General features: G+C 45.5%; 1 protein-coding gene across 1 annotated transcript in view; it reads left to right on the top strand.

The window, feature by feature from the left end:
* Window positions 1-215: 215 nt before the first annotated feature.
* LOC136058308 (ras GTPase-activating protein 1-like) overlaps window positions 216-22,020 on the top strand; it is a 146,457-nt gene continuing 124,652 nt past the window's right edge. The window contains exon 1 of the mRNA XM_065751641.1: window positions 216-628. Coding sequence (XP_065607713.1) covers window positions 216-628 — 413 coding nt within the window. The remainder of the gene's footprint in view (window positions 629-22,020) is intronic.

Genomic DNA, 22,020 nt, shown 5'->3' with positions numbered 1-22,020 from the left:
CTTTGGAGTTGTAGGGGGACGATGCAGTAGGGTTGTGGTTTCGCTAAGCTGACCTGAACGTTCAGGCGGATCTTGTTCAGAGCCTATCTTTGTTGGGGAAACGTTCCCCTCCTGTTGGCTTTCCTCCTCGCAGACGCGGGAGGAAGTCTGAGATCCTTTGTCACCGCCTCTTCGGCGGCGAAGGGGGAGGGGACTAGGACTGGGTGAGGTTCAACATGATGGCGGCCGAGCCTGAGGAGGGGGAGGGGGTTTCGGTTACCTCTGCTAGGATGGTGGGAGCCTTCGGCGGAGCTGAGCTGGGGCACTACTCCGTCCTATGTCGGAGCAAGGAACCGGGGTCGCAGGGCTACTGCCTGGTGGGCTCTGATGGGGACAGTCCAGGTGCTGGCGGTTCAGGGCCTGCCCCTATGGTGTCTGGAAGCGGCGGTGCCGCGACGACTGGCCAGGGTCTGGAGGTAACCGGAGGGACGTTTCCTGAGGCCAGCACCGTCACTCTCTCTCAGCTGCCGCCACAACCACCTTCCTTGGTGGGGGTGCTGGGGACTGTGGAGGAAAGCGACTCAGTGGATGGGACGGAGTATGAAGAGGAGGAGGTGGCCATTCCGCTCAACGCTCCCCCAACGAACCAGTGAGTAGTAGCGCTTTGGTGCCCTGCCGGGTGCCCACCACTCCTGGGCGCTTTCCTAGGGGGTGAGAGCACGGCAGCAAGGTCCTATCTTTTTCCAGTTGAAAGTATGTGCCAAAGTCCCTTCGAAGTCCTGTAGAAGTTTTGTGCCTTCCCCTCTCTCCGTTTGTGGAATTTAGAAAGTTTTGTACATAGGAAGTATTAAACCGTGGGGCGGCTTGAGACATGGTTTTTCGTTTTGGATGAATTTGTGGCCTGGCCCAGCTTTGTTTCAGGATCCTGTTTGACTCGTGTATGCAGCAGGCTCCACAGAAAGGCAGTCCTGCTTATTTGTTGCTTTGAAGCATGTCCCATTCATCTGTTGTCCGTGTACTGTTTTATCAAGTGGCAGTGGGTGAGCGTGGGTGTAATAGCTACATGCCTATATCTCATTACTTGCCCTCTTCTTTGCTCTAAGCTAGAGTGGTAGTGATATAGAACATCTGATTTTAAAGATGACACTACAACTAGCTAGAGTCAGCTCCAGTAAAGGTTGATCTACACTAGTTAACTTTTTCAGCATTTAATACTAATACAACAAATAGTCAAAAGGAATGAGCTGTCCAGAATGTGATCTAACTATCTGTTGGGCTATTAGGGAAACTTTTCCAACCTCTGGAAGCATGGTAATCTTTTTCAGAAGAGTAGTAAACTTAAATTTTTAGAAGATAAACTAGCTGAAATGTTATCCACGGCTAAAAAACCATTTCTTATATTGTGTAGTAGTTTTATATTGTGGGTTTTTTTAACAAAGAAAATTAAATTTAAGCTTTTTCATTTCAGATAAAAACATAATGTAGTATACTTGTTTTATGTCTGTTGTATGTTCTATTAAATTCATAGAGTCTTGAAACACAAATGTGATAACAAGATAATTATTTTATATATTTTAAAGCATTAGTAGAGAGGATGTTTTTGTAAGTAATGACTAATTTTGCTGTATTGCTTCTCAGTTAACTTCTTAAAGTTTGTTTTTTAATTAAGCTTTTTAATTAAGTTTGGATAGAAGCAGCAGATGGGGGGAAAAAAAAACCCTAAATTTTCATCCACGTTTTTCTTATCCTTTCATTAGGTTAATTATCATTTGTCATGTGCTGTTATCATAAAGAAACTTGCACTAGAGGCATGGCAGTTGTGTGTCTATATTTTGTGGAATAAGAGTGGCAGTTACTATATACAGTTGATGTAATTAGAATCACAGAACTGTAGGGGTTGGAAGGGATCTCCAGAGATCATGGAGTCCAACCCCCGCCAAAGCAGCTCCCAGCCCAGGTTGCACAGGTAGGCGTCCAGGTGGGTCTGGAACATCTCCAGAGAAGGAGATTCCACCACCTCTGTGTGCAGCTCCAGTGCTCCGTCACTGCACCAGGAAGGAGTTCTTACGCAAGTTTGTGCGGAACTTCCTATGCTTCAGTTTGTGGCCATGTCCCCTCGTCCTATCGCCACACACTGCTGAGAAGAGTCCGGCCTCGTCCCTTTGCCTCCCACTCCTTAGATATTGATAGACGTGGATCAGATCCCCTCTGAATCTTCTTTTCTCAAGGCTGAACGGGCCCAGCTCTCTCAGCCTTTCCTCATAAGGGAGGTGTTCCACACCCTTTATCATCTTTGTGGCCCTCCGCTTGACTCTTTCCAGCAGATGCCTGTCTTTTTGTACTGTGGAGCTCAGAACTGGACAGTGTGCTCCAGGTGAGTCCTCACCAGGGCAGAGCAGAGGGGGAGGATCACCTCCCTCAATCTGCTGGCCACGCTCCTTTTAATGCCCCCCAAGATCCCATTGGCCTTCTTGGCCACCAGGGCACACTCATTGATGGAGATGTTGAACAGCACCGGACCCAGCACTGACCCCTGAGGAACACCGCTAAGTGCAGGCCTCCAACTGGACTCTGCTCCACTGATCACAATCCTCTGAGCTCTGCCAGTCAGCCAGTGCTCAACCCACCTCACCGTCCACTCATCTATTCCACACCTCCTCAGCTTTGTTATATAGATGCTGTGGGAGACAGTGTCAAATGCCTTGCTGAAATCAAGGTAGACTGCATCCACTGCTCTCCCCCCGTCCACCCAGCCAGTAATGACATCATAGAAGGCCACCAGGTTGGTCGAGCACGACCTCCCCCTGGTGAACCCATGCTGGCTACTCCTGATAACTCTCTTTTCTTCCAACTGCCTGGAGACAGCATCCAGAACAAGCTGTTGCATCACCTTTCCAGGGATGGAGGTGAGGCTGACTGGCCTGTAGTTCCCCGGATCCTCCTTCTTGCCCTTTTGGAAGGCCGGAGTGACATTGGCTATCCTCCAGTCTTCAATTCTGTAAACATAGCCTTAGCTAGCTAAGCGTAGGAGGTCTGTATGTTTACATAAAAATGTTGCCAGGCTTGTATTGGACCAGAAAATAACCCTCAAACAAGTACCTTTCCCTAAACAAATCATTGATATTTAGAAATATATTATTTTTGAAGGTGTAATAACTATCATGGATAATTTAGGGTTTCAAGATAAACTTCAGGTAAGTTCCTGTAACTCCAGCATCAGAGTTAAGTTATATGTTATTTCCAGGATTTCAGAAACCATTGCACTTACAAAGAGGACATAAATTGTTAGTGGAGTAATTATTTATGAATGACCACCTTTTCTGTACAAAATAATTGTTACTGCTTCCACAAATGTGAGTATATTTTGTTGTCAGAATATTGTCTTGTGATAGCTCTCTCACCCTTTTCTCATAGGAGAAACGCTTCAGTCCCTTGGTCATCTTTTTGGTCCCGTGCTGGACTCTCCTTTCGTATGCCCATGTCTTGTCTGTATTGAGCCGCCCAGATTTGGGCACAGGACTCCAGGTGTAGCCTCATCAGACCTGAATAGTGGGGAAAAGGGTCATCCCCCTTGACCTTCTGCCAACACTTTCTAATGCAGCCTAGGGTATATCTTGCTGCCTTTGTTGCAAGGGAATGTTGCTGGCTCATGCTCAACTTGGGGTCCATTAGGACCCTAGGTCCTTTTCTGCCAGGCTGCTTTCCAGCTGGGTGGCCCTGAGTATGTACTGATGCCTGCGGTTACTTCTCCCCAGGTGCAGGACTTGGCACTACTCTTGTTGAACTGCATGAGGGTTCTGTCAACCCATTTTTTCCAGCCTTTTCAGATCTGCATGGTTGGCAGCATGTGTCTCTGGCACATCAGTTCCTCCTAGTTATGTATTATCAGCAAACTTGCCAAGGGTGTGCTCTGCCCTCATCTAGATCGTTAATGTAGATGTTGAACAGAACTGGGCCCAGTATTGACTCCTAGGGTCCTTTGTTAGTGAATGGCCTATTTACTGATATGCTACTTGAAGTAGTCTGGGCAATATCTTATTAGAAAAGACTTTAAATAAAAGTACAAGAAAACCTAAGGTAGGTAAACAGTTTTTTATTTTCTATGTAGATAAATTTCCTCTTCTGTTGTAAAAGCTCAAGAATTTGTTTTGTATTTAATTCTAAGGTCGCTAATAGTGTTGTTTAAATAATAACTTTTTAATGTGTACCTTTTATAGAGTTTTATTAATTATTGTATAGGAACCAATGTTTACTAGAGCACTCATACCCAGTTAGTGTTTTGGTAAATTAGTCCAATTCTTACAATGATTTGGATTCTAAAAAGCAAATTATTTTCATCTTAATCTTCAGTTTTCAATATTTTTCAAGCAGCTTCTTGTGACCAGTTTCAGATAGAATCATTTTTTTTCTTTAAAGATTAGTTGTTTCATTTTGTTAAAACTGCAATTTTAACAGTTCACTCTTCAATGGGTTTCTTGTTTATTTATATTTATAGTTTAATTCTGCTTTGTTTTTTGGATTACTTTCCAGGTACTGAGGTTAAGGATGTGTTTAGGCTTAGCCAACACTTGATAATTGCCTCAGGTATCTATGGTTGTTGTGTGTAATTTTTGTAAACTTTTTTTCTTAAAAAAAAAAATTTACATCTACCTGTTTTTTGTTGGTTTTTTTTTTTCTGTACAGTTATGCATATGTATATACAAGTTTATCTGTATGTAGTATATCCCCAAAAGAATATTCTGTGGCTTACTCACTGGATTTTGTTTGGTTAATTTACGCATAAAACTTATATAGATATGGAAAAGAAATTTGATTTATGATTCTTCTGAAAATGCATAAACTTTTCTGTCTGTTAGAATAAATAACATTGGAGAGTTAGGAAAACAGTCAAGCTTGAATCTTGCAATATTTGCTTAGTCCAGAAGATTAAAGAGTGACTTACATTGTTTTGTGAAAACTACAGCCACTTTTTTACACCTTTATTTTTTTTAATAAAGATTTCTGTACTTTCTAAACATCTGTATAGAGAGGTTTTTTTGTTGTTGTTGTTCTTTTTTTATTCCCCAGCAATCAAATAAATCCTAGAGAAATGTCTTTCTTTCCCAAAGGAGAATGTAACGAATAACCTCTGTAGTAATCATCTCCCATTCTATGTTCAATCTAGAAACTGTCTTTTTATACCAATACACAAACAATAGAATCATTAGGTTGTGAGTCATTCAAAACAAGCATTATGTGTTGACTGCTTTATATTGCATTTGTTTTTACACATGTAGTTCTTTTCTTAGTTGTACTGTATTGGGTTTATGTGACAAGACTTTGAAAAGGGGTGGCTTCAGGGATGGCTTCTGTAAGAATGTTACCAAAAACTTAATGAGCATGCACTCCTGAAACATGCTTACAACATATGTTTAGAGAGAAGACATTGTCAGGTGGAGTATTTCCACAAATCAAGTGCAACTCCTTCTACTCATGCAAGTTCTTTTATACGTACACTTTTACATTATTCCACCTTGTTGCTACAAAAGAAATGCCTACTACTCCGGGTCCTGCACTTTGGCCACAATAACCCCATGCAATGCTATAGGCTTGGGGCAGAATGGCTTGAAGAATGTAGAGAGGAAAAGGACCTGGGGGTGTTGGTTGATGCTCGGCTCAACATGAGCCGGCAGTGTGCCCAGGTGGCCAAGAAGGCCAACAGCATCCTGGCCTGTATTAGAAATAGCGCAGCCAGCAGGAGCAGGGAGGTGATCATCCCCCTGTACTCAGCTCTGGTACGGCCGCACCTCGAGTACTGTGTTCAGTTTTGGGCCCCTCACTACAAGAAGGACATTGAGGCCCTGGAGCGTGTTCAGAGAAGGGCAACAAAACTGGTGAGGGGCCTGGAGCACAAGTCTTATGAGGAGCGGCTGAGGGAGCTGGGATTGTTTAGTCTGGAGAAGAGGAGGCTCAGAGGAGACCTTATTGCACTCTACCACTTCCTGAAGGGGGGTTGTGGTGAGGAGGGGGTAGGCCTCTTCTCCCTGATAAGTAATGACAGGACGAGAGGGAATGGCCACAAGTTGCGCCAGGGAAGATTTAGATTAGACCTCAGGAAGCATTTCTTTTCTGAAAGAGTGGTCAGGCACTGGAATGGCCTGCCTAGGGAGGTGGTTGAGGCACCATCCCTAGCGCTGTTCAAGAAGCGTTTAGATGAGGTGCTAAAGGACTTAATTTAGTAGTTGGGTAGAGATAGTGATAGGAGGATGGTTGGACTAGATGATCTTATAGGTCCTTTCCAACCTTATGAACTTATGAACTTATGAACTTACATATTCATAAAGTTAAGCAAGTGTGATACTCCATTCCTTTTTGGCTACTTTCCCCAACCATCTGTGCTTACAGGGAGTTGTATGGGGGTCTTGCGTGACCCCTGGTGGTCATTTGGGGAGTGCTTCCCTTTTTACCCTTATTTGGTCATGAGTCATCTAGGGACATTGTTATGCCAGTTTTGCACTGATGGTTTCTTGTTACCAAGGCCTGGTATCAAGAAGGGACCAGGAGCTGCTCCATATTAAATAAGAGCCAGTTCCAGCTGGTTCCAAAAAGGGACCTGCCCATGCATAAGCAGGCTCCTGGCAGGACCTGCAGCCTATGGAGAGAAGCCTATGCTGGAGCAATTCTTGAAGAATTGCATCCTGTAGGAAGGACCCGCATTTGAGCAGGAGAAGAGTGAGGAGGAAGGAACAGCAGAGATGAAGTGTTATTGAACTGACCCCAGCCACCATTCTCGGAGTTGAGGTGAGGAGATGGAAGAGTTGGGAAAGTAAGGAATTAAGTTGAACTTGGGTAGGAGGGATGGGGGCTGTGAGGTAGGTGGTTTTAGTTTTCAGTTCTCACTGCCTTATTGTGTTACCAAATGGCAATAAATTAAATTGATCTCCCCCGAGCAGAGTCTAATTTGCCCATGACAGTAATTGGTAAGTGATCTCCCTGCCCTTATTTCAACCTACAATCATTTTTCATTCTAGTTTTCCCTATCTTGCTGAGGAGAAGTGTTAGTATGTGGCTGGGTGAGTAGCTGGCAGCCAGCCAAGGTTAGTCCTGCCAGAAACGTCTGAGATAATTTTTAGGAGACAGGATCCCTGGTGAAGAAATGTCTAATTTGCGATTGCAGTGGTGGGCGTCCTGCCAACAGGAGTGCCTCCATGGGAGCACCATTACAGCTTTCATACTTTTTCCCACAAACTTCCCCCCTGCCCTGTTTTTGCGTTAGTAATTTGTATTCTACCTTGTACCAGCAAAGGTTTACATTTGTAAATCACGTTCTGATTCTTACTCTATCTTGCCTCCAGCCAGTCGCCATTCTGTTGATTCCAAGATGTCTCAGAACTCTTCCTGTCGTATTTACATGGTGATTCTCCCCAAGACCTCTTCTCTTCTTCCGAGGGACATTTCTTTTGTTAAGTAAAGAGCACTGGGGGTGTCACATCTTCCTGATGCCTCTTCAGATGGGCAAGTTCCAACTTGCACTCACTTCCTTGGGCATGTCACGTGACAAAATATTACATATATATTCATACTGGCTAAACATAAACCGTTACTAGCTATACCTGTATATTGCTAATCAATTTGCAATCTTTATTTCTAATTTCCATGATACTAGTTGGCCACAGAGACCATGAACTTATCTTGTTCTTCTGCAGAAACAACATTCTATTCCCACAACCCACCACATCTTCACATGGTTATTTGCATCACGATATTGGACTTGGTGCATATATGAATTGTACATAGATAATTTGACAAGACTTGCATAGCTTCAGTAAATAAATTCTGTAATGTGTATGAAGGTGGGGACGGTTAGGGTGCTTTGACTGTCTCCGAGTTCTCTATTCTTTCACATGGCTGCTTAAACAAAATCTACAGATAAGGAGATGAGTGAAATAGGTGTACCATTTGATGGATTTTTGTACTTCCCATAATTTGTTTCTAGACTGAAATAGTTTTTCAGCAGTTATCAACATCTAGGTCAGGAGCTGGCAGGGCTCATTGAGAGAGTATTAAACCAGGTATGAAGGGGGAAGGGGAGAAAATGTCACTCGCTAGGGTGGAGCAAGTAATTCAGAGTTGTCAGCTAGATCTGATGGGGGGATGAGGCTGGAGGTCATCAGGACAGAGAAGGGCTTGGGGATGTTGTCGCTGTAGGAGATTGCAGGGAAATGCCTCTGGGTCGTCCTACAGGATCTTGTGAGGACTCCCCAGAGGAGTTACCATTGTGAATTCCACAACTTAAATCTTCTTGAGCCCCTTTAGGGATATCTGCTGACTTGCGGAATCAAACTCTGCATTATAGAGTTAGGTTATAAAGCAGGTATGTTTATTCAGCGATGCGCATGCGCTTGGGTGCAAGGGGGATCGCTCCACCAAACTTGCACACCAACAAACATAAGCGTTCCATATTTGTAAGCCAAGCTCATATATATTCAAAAGATTTCCTGGAACCCATCTACACATTCATCACCTTTCCGAGAATTCATTTACATGTTGTCCCTTCCCCTGGCGCATGTGCTCTAATTGATGAGGGGCTCCTCCTGGTGGTCGTTGAATGAAGGCTCAAAGTCTTCCTTCGCCTTGCCTTTTTCACCCTGCTGCTGTCAGCCATCAAAATCTGGTCTTAGCTGGTCCTCTGTGCAATGTTCCTCTTTTCATTCACGTACTTTCCGCTTAGCTTACCACAGTATGTTGACATGTTCTTTTCTTCTCTTGCCCTGTATCCTGCTTAACCACCTCCCCCTACTGAGTTGATATTCCTATACCATAGCTATTTATTTTTACCCAACTCACTGTGCCTACTGCTTCCCTGCAGTGTCTGTACACTAATGCACACAGCATGGGAAATAAACAGGAAGAGTTAGAGGTGTGTGTGGTTCCAAGGCCACAATCCCGTAGCGATTATGGAGATGTGGTGGGACAGCTCTCATGACTGGAATGCTGCCATGGATGGCTACGTGATTTTTAGGAATGACAGGATGGCGAGGTGTGGTGGTGGAGTTGCTCTTTATGAAAGAGGGCAGCTGGAATGTATTGAACTTTTCCTTGGGGAGGATGATGTACCAGTGGAAAGCTTGTGGGTAAGAATTAAGGGGCAGGCTAGTGTGGAGGACAATGTTGTGGGGGTGTATTATAGGCCCCCTGATCAGGAGGAGGAAGTTGATGAAGCCTTCTACAAGCAGCTGGAAGCAGCCTCGCAATCTCAGGCACTGGTTCTTATGGGGGACTTCAATTATCCAGATATTTGCTGGATGAGCAACATGGCCAGGCACGCACGGTCCAGGCTGTTCCTGTAATGCGTTGAAGATAACGTTCCGATGCAGGCGGTGGAGGAGCCGATGAGGAGTGGGGGGTTGCTGGACCTTGCTCTTACTAATAAGGATGGGCTTATTAGGGAAGTGAAGGTTGGGGGCAGATTGGGACGTAGTGATCACGAGATGGTGGAGTTCAAGATCCTGAGTGGAAGAAGCAAACCAAAAAGTAGGACTGCTACCCTGGACTTTAGGAGAGCTGACTTGGATCTCTTCCGGGACCTTCTTGGAGCTATCCCGTGGGCTAGAGTGCTAGAAGGTAAGGGGGCCTGTGAGAGCTGGTCAGCATTTAAACAGCTCTTCTTCCAATCTCAGGATCGGTGCGTCCCTGTGAGTAAGAAATCAGGCAAGGGTGGCAGGAGACCTGTGTGGGTGAGCAAGGAGCTCATGCACAAACTCAAAGGGAAGAAGAAGGTCCGTGAAACGTGGAAAAAGGGTCTGACCACGTGCAAAGAATATAGAAATGTTGTCAGGGCCTGCAGGGATGTGACAAGGAAGGCCAAAGCCAACCTGGGATTGCACCTGGCAAAGGAGATAAAGGAGAATAAGAAAGGGTTTTTTTTAAGTATGTTAACAGTAAAAGGAAGACTAGGGAAAATGTGGGTCCCCTACTAAATAAGGGGGGTATTCTGGTAACAGGGGATGCAGAGAAGGTGGAGATGCTGAATGCCTTCTTTGCTGCTGTCTTTACTGTGGGAACTGCCCCTCAGGACTCCTGGACCGCAGGAGTAAGTGAGAGGGTCTGGGGAATGGAAAGCTCCCCTTTGGTGAGGCAGGAGATGGTCCAAGAGCGCCTATGCAACATCAATGTATGTAAATACATGGGCCCTGATGGGGTGCATTCACATGTGCTGAGGGAGCTGGTGGAGGTGTCAACAGTTTACCGGGCTGGTTCGGCCTGGTTCCGCAACAATTGGTGCGGGGGACCCGCAGACCCACGCCCCAGGAAAGGGGAAGGGGGAAAGGGAAAAGGGAGATGGGCCTAGAAACAAAACAGCAGCAACGATCTGAGGAGGAAAGCTAATTTACTAAATAAGATATCAGAAAGGAAAAAAAATAACACAATATAATATGATATAATTGGAATTGAGGCTAATGAATCAAATAAAATGAGCAAGAGAGAGTGTCCGATAAACTGAAGGCCTTACCCTTAAAGGCTGAAGGTGAGACGGCAGCGAGCACCCACTGCTGAGTCGATCCCAAAGGAAAGAGAGAGTCCCGTGACCGCAGACAGTTTTTATCTTTTCCTCTGGGCGGAAATATGTAAAAATGCAAAGCATTGCAAAGCCCTCTGGGGAATGCAGTTCTTCTCTTCTGTGACAGGTACACCCAGAACTATCGATGATTCATGGAGCTGGAGCATTAACTCCTTAACTCCCAATACACCACACGGTGTCATGATGAGGAATATCAGCAACACAACAAAAATCATAAAACCATAACATTCCACCCCTTATTCAACATCATTACATCATGCTTAATATATATATACATAAAGAAACAATGATTAACAAGCATTAAATACAAACACATACATATATACATATATACATAGTAATAGAATTACTGAGGGCGCTCTCCCCACATCAAATTCCCTTGTGGTACACACTGAACATCCCCATTCTTCTGCATCACCCACCAGGTAGACCCAGGTCCCTGAGCAAAAACAGTTCCACGGAGAGGTTTGCCCTCTCCAGAAGCTGGAAGGACCCAAACCGCTTTTCCCAACATGTTCTTCACATGTACTACAGGGACCTTATCTCCTTCTACAGCAGGTAGAGAGCTGGATTGGGCAGGACCATTGCGATTGATGGATCCTCTGGTGTTGACCAACCAGGTGGCTTCTGCCAAATGCTTCTCCCAGTGCTTAAATGTCCCACCACCCATTGCTTTCAATATTGTTTTTAACAACTCATTGTACCTTTCAATTTTACCAGAAGCTGGTGCGTGATAGGGGATATGATAAATCCATTCAATGCCATGATCTTTGGCCCAAGTATCTACAAGAGAATTTTTGAAATGAGTCCCATTATCGGACTCAATTCTCTCTGGAGTGCCATGTTGCCATAGGACTTGTTTCTCAAGCCCTAAGATGGTGTTTCGGGCGGTAGCATGGGGTACTGCATATGTTTCAAGCCACCCAGTGGTCGCCTCCACCATGGTGAGCACGTAACGCTTACCACTGCGAGATCGTGGCAAGGTGATATAATCAACCTGCCACGCCTCCCCGTATTTATACTTTTGCCATCGTCCTTCCCCCCAAAGAGGTTTCATCCTCTTGGCTTGTTTAATTGTGGCGCACGTATCACAGTCATGGATAACCTGTGCAATAGCATCCATAGTTAAGTCCACCCCTCGGTCTCTAGCCCATTTATATGTGACATCTCTTCCTTGATGGCCCGAGGTCTCATGGGCCCATCGAGCTAGAAATAATTCACTCTTGCGTTGCCAGTCCGAGTCTGTTTGAGCCACCTTAACTTTGGCAGCTCGATCTACCTGATGGTTATTTTGTTGTTCCTCAGTTGCCCGGCTCTTAGGAACATGAGCATCTACATGGCGCATCTTTACAACCATATTCTTTATTCGGGCAGCAATGTCTCTCCACAGTTCAGCAGCCCAAATAGGTTTACCCCTCCGTTGCCAACCATTTTGTTCCCATTGCTGTAACCACCCCCATAAAGCATTTGCCACCATCCATGAGTCAGTGTAAAGATAAATCACTGGCCACCTCTCTCGTTCAGCAATATCTAAGGCCAGCTGGACAGCCTTTACCTCTGCAAATTGACTTGATTCTCCTTTTCCTTCAGTGGCCTCTGCAACTCGTCGTGTGGGGCTCCACACAGCAGATTTCCATTTGCGGTGCTTACCCACAATGTGACAGGATCCATCTGTGAACAGGGCGTATCTCTTTTTGTTGTCTGGTAGTTCATTATATGGTGGGGCCTCTTTGGCACGTGATACCTCCTCTGCTGGTGTTGTTCCAAACTTTTTACCTTCAGGCCAGTCCATGATCACCTCCAGGATTCCTGGATGACTGAGGTTCCCCATCCGAGCTCGCTGTGTAATCAGCGCAATCCACTTACTCCAAGTGGCATCAGTAGCATGATGGGTGGAGGGAACCTTTCCTTTGAACATCCAGCTCAGCACTGGCAGTCGAGGTGCCAGGAGGAGCTGCGTTTCAGTACCAATTACTTCGGAAGCAGCTCGAACCCCCTCGTACGCGGCTAAGATCTCCTTCTCAGTTGGAGTGTAGCGCTCCTCAGACCCCCTGTACGCCCGACTCCAGAATCCAAGGGGTCGGCCTCGGGTCTCTCCAGGACCTCTTTGCCACAAACTCCAAGTGGGACCTTCCTTTCCAGCAGCAGTGTAGAGGATGTTCTTTACATCCTGTCCCGTCCGCACTGGCCCCAGGGCCACAGCACGGGCTATCTCCTGCTTAATTTGCTCAAAAGCCTGCTGCTGCTCAGGGCCCCACGCAAAATCATTCTTCTTCCGCATCACCCGATAGAGAGGGCTCACAATGAGACTGTAGTTTGGAACATGCATTCTCCAAAAGCCCACTACACCCAGAAAAGCTTGGGTCTCTGTCTTACTGGTGGGTGGAGACATGGCAGTGATTTTGTCAATCACATCTGTAGGGATGTGACGACGTCCATCTTGCCACTTTATACCTAGGAACTGAATTTCCTGTGCAGGCCCTTTCACTTTGCTTCGCTTGATAGCAAAGCCAGCTCGTAGGAGACTTTGGATAATCTGCTCTCCTTTCTCAAAGACTTCCTCTGCTGTATTGCCCCATACAACAATGTCATCAATGTATTGCAGATGCTCAGGAGCACCGCCCTGTTCCAATGCAGTTTGGACCAACCCATGACAAGTGGTTGGGCTGTGCTTCCACCCCTGGGGCAAACGGTTCCAGGTGTACTGGACGCCCCTCCAGGTGAAGGCAAACTGTGGCCTGCATTCTGTGGCCAGAGGAATTGAAAAGAAGGCATTGGAAATGTCAATGGTGGCATACCACTTGGCTGCTTTTGACTCCAGTTCGTACTGGAGTTGTAGCATGTCCGGCACAGCAGCACTCAGTGGGGGTGTGACTTCATTCAGGCCACGGTAATCTACCGTCAGCCTCCATTCTCCACTGGCTTTACGCACCGGCCATATGGGGCTGTTAAAAGGTGAGTGAGTCTTGCTGATCACTCCCTGGCTCTCTAGCTGACGGATCAAGTTATGAATGGGGAGCAAGGAATCCCTGTTGGTGCGGTACTGCTATCTCTGCACCGTTATCATAGCAATCGGTACCTGTTGCTCCTCCACTTGTAGCAACCCCACAACAGACGGATCTTCTGACAGGCCAGGTAAAACAGATAGCTGCTTAATGTTGTCTGTGCACACAGCTGCTATTCCAAAAGCCCATCGGTACCCCTTGGGATCCTTGAAGTGCCCACTTCTGAGTCTATACTGAGTATGCATGGAGCCCCCTGTATGGTCACTATAGGATGCTTCTGCCAGTCTTTACCAGTGAGGCTTATTTCTGCCTCCAACACAGACAGTTCCTGAGAGCCCCCAGTCACTCCAGAGATATAGATCAGTTCTGTCCCTTTATAACTCGAAGGTATTAGAATGCACTGTGCACCAGTATCCACCAGTGCCTCATATTTTTGTGGTTCTGATGTGCCAGGCCACCGAATCCACACAGTCCAATACACTCTATTATCCCTCTCCCTCCTCTGGCTGAGGGCAGGGCCCCTCTCTTGGTTACCTGCAGTGACAGGAACAACTTCACTGGTAGTTGGTTTGTGTTGTAATTCTCTCACCCGTTCTTGCAGTGCAGGGGTGGGTTTTTGATGCCATTCCTTCATATCTTCTCCATTTGCACGTAACTCCACAGAGCCGCGCACGACATGAAGTTTGTGAAGTTAGTGTTGTTACTTGCTCGAGCAGGGCGGCGTTTGCTTCTGTTAGCTGCAATCGATTCAACCCTATCAATCAGTCGAGATAATTTTTCTAACACGTCTCCCATTTGTCCTTCTATGGCCTTTTGCAGTGTCTCGGGCACGGACTCAGATGTGAACGATCCAAATCGTTTATTGTTGCAAACTAGGTTTGCAGCAGTTGTCCCAGGGTTAACCCAGAGTGTCGTGGGGAAGCATACACATGTTCAATGTGAACAAGCTTCGATTTATTGTTGGTTACATATCTGCTTATATAGTTATTCGGTTGCTAAAATTAGGTTAATAGCACACAATCTTTTAGCTACGCGATTGGTTAAAGCAAGCTTACATAAAAGCTATAGTGATTAATAATCACACGGTTTACATTGTTTAGTAGTTTCTATAACATCCAATTCCTTAGATTAGGTTTCCATAACATTCAGTTCTCTCACAACATTCAGTTCCTCAGGTAATGTCCAGTTCCATTGAAATCAGATCCAGCCGTCTTGGCTTCTGTTAGTAAGTATTGTTTCTCGTAAACTTTGCACGCAACATTGCTCTATCACTAAAAACCATTATTCTTACCCATGCTCCATATCCTAAGACCATTATTCTTACCCAGATTTATTACATCCCTGACAGTTTATTACAGGCTTTAACATCCCTTATATACTTTCACAGTTTCTCTCTTGTAACTTTCCCACCCGCCTTTACATATCAACAATGTAACTTCCCAAAACAGTCCTTAACCGTGCATACAGGCGATGATCCAATCAGGGCTGTGAATCTTCCCAAGCCACGCACTCTTCCTCCAATTAGGGCCTGCCATCATGCAGCTTACTTGAGCTTGTTTTCCTCTTCTTCTGGAAGTGTCCTTGGTTCTCAGCCTTCCTTTCTCCTTTCTCAGGATCTTATCCTGAATATAACTGTAAATTTCTGCGTAGTCTCTCTAACCACTCTGTAGGAGTTTCATCTTTTTTTCTGTTGCTCGCTAAAAGCCTCGTTGGTATTCTGTCCCCGTGAGACAGATTCTCTAATCCCTTGAATAATAACAACTCGCAAATCTGCCATGTGATTATGATGTTCCTGGTTCTGATTATCCCAATTGGGCTGCTGTAAGAGCCACTTTATATCTGCTACTTTCAGGTGCTGTTTCAGGGTATGCTGGATCTGAGAGACAAGACATCTCAAGAGCAGAAGCAAGCAAATTGTGCATTCAGAGCAACACAGAGGGTTAGGGTTTTAGCCAACATACACACACTTACACACATGCAGACATCCATTTTAGATACGTGTAAGTGAGAATCAGTAACTCCCTAAGCAAACGCATTATTAGCTCTTGACCCTTGAGAAATGGCAAACCACCAGAAAGAAGAGAGAAAAGGAACATGCCAGTGGTGGACGCGATAGGCAGTGCCAGCAGAGCGTCCCCTGCTTCAAGGTGCACTTTTCCTCTCCCATCCGCCACAGACTCCCCCCTGCTCCTACTTTTCTCAGGGTCTGCAGAGTTTTTTCCATTTGTACACCGAATCCGCGTGGCCAGTGCGTGATGCGGAGCCCAAGTGGAACACCTACTTGCAAAACAGAATAAACTATCAAGGTTAGCTCTCTTAGCATATGCCTTTGTCTCAAATGATGCATGGTTATAAAAAACTATTTTGATTAGTGAATTGAAAGAGAGTTGATCATTCTAAAACACAAAATCATCCCTTTGCCTAGGATTCTTTTCCAGGTTTTTGTCTTTGCAAATTAGAAAAAAGGCTAATTGATGGGCTAATAACATCATAACCGCACATTCCTAATACATTAAAAGTTGTATTTTCATAAACTCCAGTGTTGGTAACATCAAATCCTGTCTAATTCACACTCGATCTACTATTGAAACAGAAGAAGCACACAACAACCTAGATAATGCCTAATAATTCTTCACACTCGATCTACCACTAAAATAGAAGAAGCACACAATCCCAGTAATCATAAAGGCTGGATGCTATTTTCTGCCTTGAGATGAGGCCGAACATATCGTGCTGGAACCCATGTAGGACCAGTCCCTGTGGAAACACAAGCATATCCACGACCCCAAGTTATCAGTGGTAAGGGACCTTCCCAATGCCCTGTGGCCATATTCCGAATGTTAACCATTGGCCGTTCCTTGAGCATTGGGGAGGCCCCAAAATGATGGTCCACACGAGTTCTATCTGTGTGATCACGATTCAAAAAATTCAGCACAAGCAAAGCTTTACATAATCTTTCTTGTGGTGTATCTCCCGTATTCCCCGTTTTTTGTTTATTAAGAATGGATTTCAGTGTTTGATGAGCACGCTCAATGATAGCTTGTCCAGTGGGAGAATGAGGAATGCCTGTAATATGTTTAACGCCCCATTCTTGGAGGAAAGTTCGAGTGGCCTTAGAAGTGTACGCAGGCCCATTATCTGTTTTTATGGTATGTGGGATCCCCATAGCAGCATAAGCAGATAACCAGTGCTTACGGGTGTCGCGACTGCGTTCACCTGTATGTGCTGTGGCAAATATGTATTAAGAATGAGTATCTATTGTTACATGGACAAATTTTAGATGGACAAATTCGGGAACATGAGTTACATCTCTTTGCCACAGTTGAAGAGGCGCTGTGCCACGGGGATTTGTCCCAATTTGAGGCAAAGGGGCAACTGCCTGGCAGTGTGGGCATGTTAGAATAATGTTATGGGCCTGATCCGCTGTCAGTTGAAATTGTTTTTGTAAAACTCTCCTATTCTGATGAAAAAATATATGAGAGAGTCGCACTTGCTGGAACAATTGAGGTGTAGCAAAGGCGACAGTGGCTTGATCAGCCTTACGGTTGCCCTCAGCTATAGAACCAGGCAATGTAGTGTGTGATCGAATATGCATAATAAAATAAGGGAGAGTACGGTGAGAGACATCATGTAAAACTCGCTTGAGCTGTGCAAACAAAGCAGGGTTGTTAACTTCCTTAAGAAAAGATCCTTCAATCCGCTGAATGATACCTGTAACATACAAAGAATCAGTTATTATATTAAGCTTTTGATTTGAAAAAAGTTGAAAAGCTTGGGCTACGGCAGCGAGTTCTACAACTTGAGGTGATCCATCCACAACATGTACATCTGACTGCCACTGTGTAGCAGTCACGTGCCAGAGAACCACTGCTCGATGTGTCTTGCCGGAGCCATCTGTAAATATAGTAACAGCATTAGGTATTGGAACATGTGAAGGTAAAATATTAGGAGAAAGGGACAGATCACTCAAATTATGCAGTAACTGATGTTTGGGGGGATGGGTGGAGATCTGTCCTGTATAGCCTGCCATAGCAGTTTGTAAAGTGAGTGACTGTGCAAGCAACCAATCTAAATCTTTTTTAGTAGCAGGTATGTAGATGCAATCAGGGTCAAGAGCTCGTAAAATTTGTAAACGATGACGACCTCGCTGTATTAGCATTGCAAACATCTCCACTCATGATGTAATTGTTTTTGATAAGGTATGTGGTAAGAATATCCATTCCAGGATAATGAAAGGAACTTTTCTTGAGGTATCCCACTGACATAACAAGCTATATGGCTGATAGGTATTTGATATTATTACAAGAGATACTGGTAGTGATAAACAAACACGATGGCAATATCGATGTTGCAGTGATGTTATTACAGAGTCTAAGCACTGTAACGCTTGTGGTGTTAACTGTCATTTAGAGGTTAAATCCGTGTCTCCTTTGAGTAGCTGGAACAGAGGGTGCAACTCATGAGTAGTAATACCCAAAAGCGGTCGCAACCAGTTGATGGTTCCTAACAACTTTTGCAGATCATTCAATGTCTGTACGTGAGGTATTATTTTGAGGATTTGTGGCTGAATGGTGTGAGATGTAATTTTCCATCCTAAATATTTTCATGGAGAACTGAGTTGCACCTTTTCTTCTGCTATTTGTAAGCCAATAGATTGAACTGCCTGCCTTATGAGCATTAAAGTGACCTTTAGACTCTCTTCTCGTTCTGCTGCTATTAATATATCGTCCATGTAATGATAAATAAGGATGTGAGGTCTAGCTTTTCGTACTGGTTGTAATGCATTTGCTACAGTCAGTTGACATATCGTTGGATTATTAAGCATTCCTTGTGGTAACACAGTCCAGTGATAGCGCTGAGCAGGGCTTTGTTGGTTGATGGAGGGCACTGAGAAAGCAAATCGTGGTGCGTCTTTTGGATGAAGCAAAATGGTAAAAGAACAGTCTTTTAAGTCAATGACTGCTATAAGCCAATTCGATGGTAACACTGAAGGCGAAGGGAGACCAGGCTGCAATGCCCCCATGGGCTCAATTACTGCATTGACAGCACACAGGTCCTGTAGAAGCCTCCATTTTCCACTCTTCTTGAGGATAACAAACACTGGAGTATTCCAAGGGCTGGTGGTAGGCACTATGTGACCAGCAGCCAGTTGTTCTTGAACTAGCTCATGTAAATGCAGCAACTTTTCCTTTGTTAAGGGCCATTGATCTACCCAGATTGGTTGTTCTGTTTTCCAAACTAGGGGTATAGGTTGCTGCCAATCAATGGCCCTTATTGAAAATTTGTTTGCAAAATCATGCCCCATTGACTTAAAAGATCACGACCCCACAGAGTATAGGGAACTGGCAAGATGTAAGGAGCAGTGTGAGCAATGCGACCATCAGGCCCTTCAAAAGATAAAATTCGGGCACTTTGTTTGGGCTGCTGTAAGCCCCCAACTCCTACAATAGCAGAACTAGGGTATTTTAGCGGCCATTCAGAGGGCCAATCGCTTGACTTAATGATGGTAACATCAGCTCCGGTATCCACTAGGCCTAATAACTGCCTGCCATTTACTAGACATGATAATAATGGTTTGTCTTCTGATACCTGTGTAGTCCATAGCACGGCAGGCTTGTCCGTGCTTCCAAATCCCCCAATTCGATCCCCAATACCAGGTTTAGTCATAGAATGAAAAGGGATTAATTGTGCTATTTTTTGGCCTTTGGGGATAAAGTGGGGGGGGGGGGGGGGGGAGGGTGTCCATGCCATTATCTTAATTTCCCCAGTGTGGTCAGCATCTATAACTCCTGGTAAAACAAAAAGTCCCATCCGTGTAACAGAAGAACGTCCTATCAGAAGGGCACTGCGCCCGTCCCCAAGGGGGCCCATCACCCCTGTTGGAATGAGTTACATCGGTATCAGTCAGCATCACTGACTGGGCGGTGGCCAAATCCACTCCTGCGCTGCCGGCAGTGGCTGGTCTGAGTGCGCTGGCCAGGCAGCGGCCGGCCAATTCGGGACCGTATTTACTGTCATAGCGCGCGGTCTCGCGCTCTTCCTACCGTTTCCCGGGAGATAGCAGGGCCGTGCAGCAACAGGGAGCTTAGATCGGCAGTCTCTCGCCCAGTGTAGCCCCTTCCCGCACCGGGGACAGGGTCGAGTAGGAAGAGCAGAAGCATTTTTATCTGCTTTTTTAGGCTCTTTACAGTCCCTTTGTACATGACCAGGTTCCCCACAGTTGTAGCACTTTATTTTTTGAGCTGTCCCTGCACCAAGTCGGGCTGCCAGGGTGTCTGCTAGTGAGGCCATTTTATGGCTTTCTGTCCCTACATCTTGACAGGCCTTAATCGTGTCAGTAATGGATGGATCTGCATTCTTTAAGGGTTGTAGGACCTTTCTACAGTCTGCATTTGCATTTTCTATTGCTAATTGCTTAAGCAAAGCCTCCCGAGCAGCTTGATTTTCTACTTGTCTCTCTAGCGTATTTTGTAAACGGTCAAGAAATTTAATGTAGGGCTCGGCAGCCTCCTGCCTAATTGATGTAAATGATGTGTTAGATGAATTAGTGTCGGGTATCCGACAGATAGCACGCAACACCAAAGTCTTAACTTGTTCAAAGCATTGCCTGTCCGTCTGTGCCTGAGCCTGAGGTGTTGCCCGGACCCCCTCCCCCATGAGTTCCTCTATGCCAATGTGATTGAGGTTATTCAGATTATTCATAGCCTGGATGGTAGCCAGTTCCCAATACTCTGTCATAAACACGGTGTATTGCATGGGAGACAGAATTGTTCGTAACAAAGTTTTCCAATCGTGAGGGGTCATAACGTAACTGTCACCAATTGCAGTCAAAAGATGATATGTAAAGGGAGGCTGAATTCCATAATCTCTCACTGACTTCCTTAGTTCCTTCACTGCCTCGTAAGGCAGGGAGTCCCACTGGGGGGGCTGATTTGCATGGTACAACACAGGAAAGGCTTGCAAAGTGTCAGCATCACCCCGTAATATTGCTTCTTTTCTGCACTGCTCTAAAGCACCATAGTATGCTGTAGAAAAATTTTTCTTTCCCGCTCCCTTCAAATTATCATCAGGGGGGGAAATGTTCGATTTGTCGTCCGTATCTACTGAACCAAGATCTGAAAGATCCTCTGGTTCTGGTTCGTCCTCATTTTTTACCGAGTTACAGGCAGGCTGCGGAGCAGCAGCAGTAAGCGACGTAACCGGAGCGGAAGGCGGCAGGGGAGCGGCAACCATCGGGGGCGGAGCGGAGGGCGGAGCGGAGATGAACGACGGACGCGGAGGGGAGGGCGGGAGCGCGGGGGATTGCGATTTCTCTTCTCCCCGTTCGCGGGGGGGCTCGGAGCCGCGGATCGGGTCCGGGCAGGGGCTGCTTCCCGAATCGGAAGGCAGAGGCGGGGGTGGGAAGGAGGGCGACAGAGAATAGCCGGAAGAACTTCTTCCTTGTCGAATCTGTTTAAGCCCTTCCATTATTTGGTGCCAAGCAGGTAGAAGTTTGGCAGCCGTTCTGTCTTTAGTACTAGAAGCCTCCCAGAGTTTTGTGCCAATTTTGTCCCAGAGTTCTGCATCAAGAGAGAGCCCAGTTTTCGGAAATTCGGGGACATTTTTGCTTATCCATTTAAGAAAAGTAGCTAGTTCCGAATTAGATACAGGCTGATCCTGGAAGTTTAAAACTAACCGTAGTACTTGGAGATTTACTTGTTGCTTCTTCGTTAGTGAACTCCCCATAGTTCCCGACTGCTCACCTTCTGTCCTGCAGAACGGTGCGGGCGCGCGCGAAACAATCTGAAGTTCAGTCGGGCGACACTGCCGGACCGGGCTCGCTCAGCCGCGGCTTGATTTGCACCACATTGGGCACCATTTGCAGTGTCTCGGGCACAGACTCAGATGTGAATGATCCAAATCGCTTATTACAGGTTTTAACATCCCTTATATACTTTCACAAGTTCTCTCTTGTAACTTTCCCACCCGCCTTTACATATCAACAATGTAACTTCCCAAAACAGTCCTTAACCGTGCATACAGGCGATGATCCAATCAGGGCTGTGAATCTTCCCAAGCCACGCACTCTTCCTCCAATTAGGGCCTGCCATCATGCAGCTTACTTGAGCTTGTTTTCCTCTTCTTCTGGAAGTGTCCTTGGTTCTCAGCCTTCCTTTCTCATGCTGTCTATCCTGTTCCACAGCTGCAGCTCTAAATATACTTTTTGTATTCCCACAGCCTTTGATATGGCTGAAACGGAAGCGTTTGATGGAAATTTTTGTTCAAAGTTTTGAAGTGTAAGAATCAGTTCAAAAACGGGGGGTTTTCTGTCTTGGTCCTCATATCTATTGAACGTTTTCAGTAGTGTACCGGTGTACCTTTCTGGTGCTGTTTTTGAAAGCTTCTGACATATTTCGGGTGTATGCCTTACTTTCTCCGGATCATGGTCCCGATCCTCAGGATCAAATGTGGGATCATACAGCACTTCCGCCACAG

This window comes from Cyrtonyx montezumae, unplaced genomic scaffold (genome assembly GCF_038088225.1).
Source record: "Cyrtonyx montezumae isolate F1298 unplaced genomic scaffold, pur_monq_1.0 scaffold_78, whole genome shotgun sequence".
Taxonomy (NCBI): Eukaryota; Metazoa; Chordata; class Aves; order Galliformes; family Odontophoridae; genus Cyrtonyx; species Cyrtonyx montezumae.
This window is presented reverse-complemented; position numbering and strand designations above follow the sequence as displayed.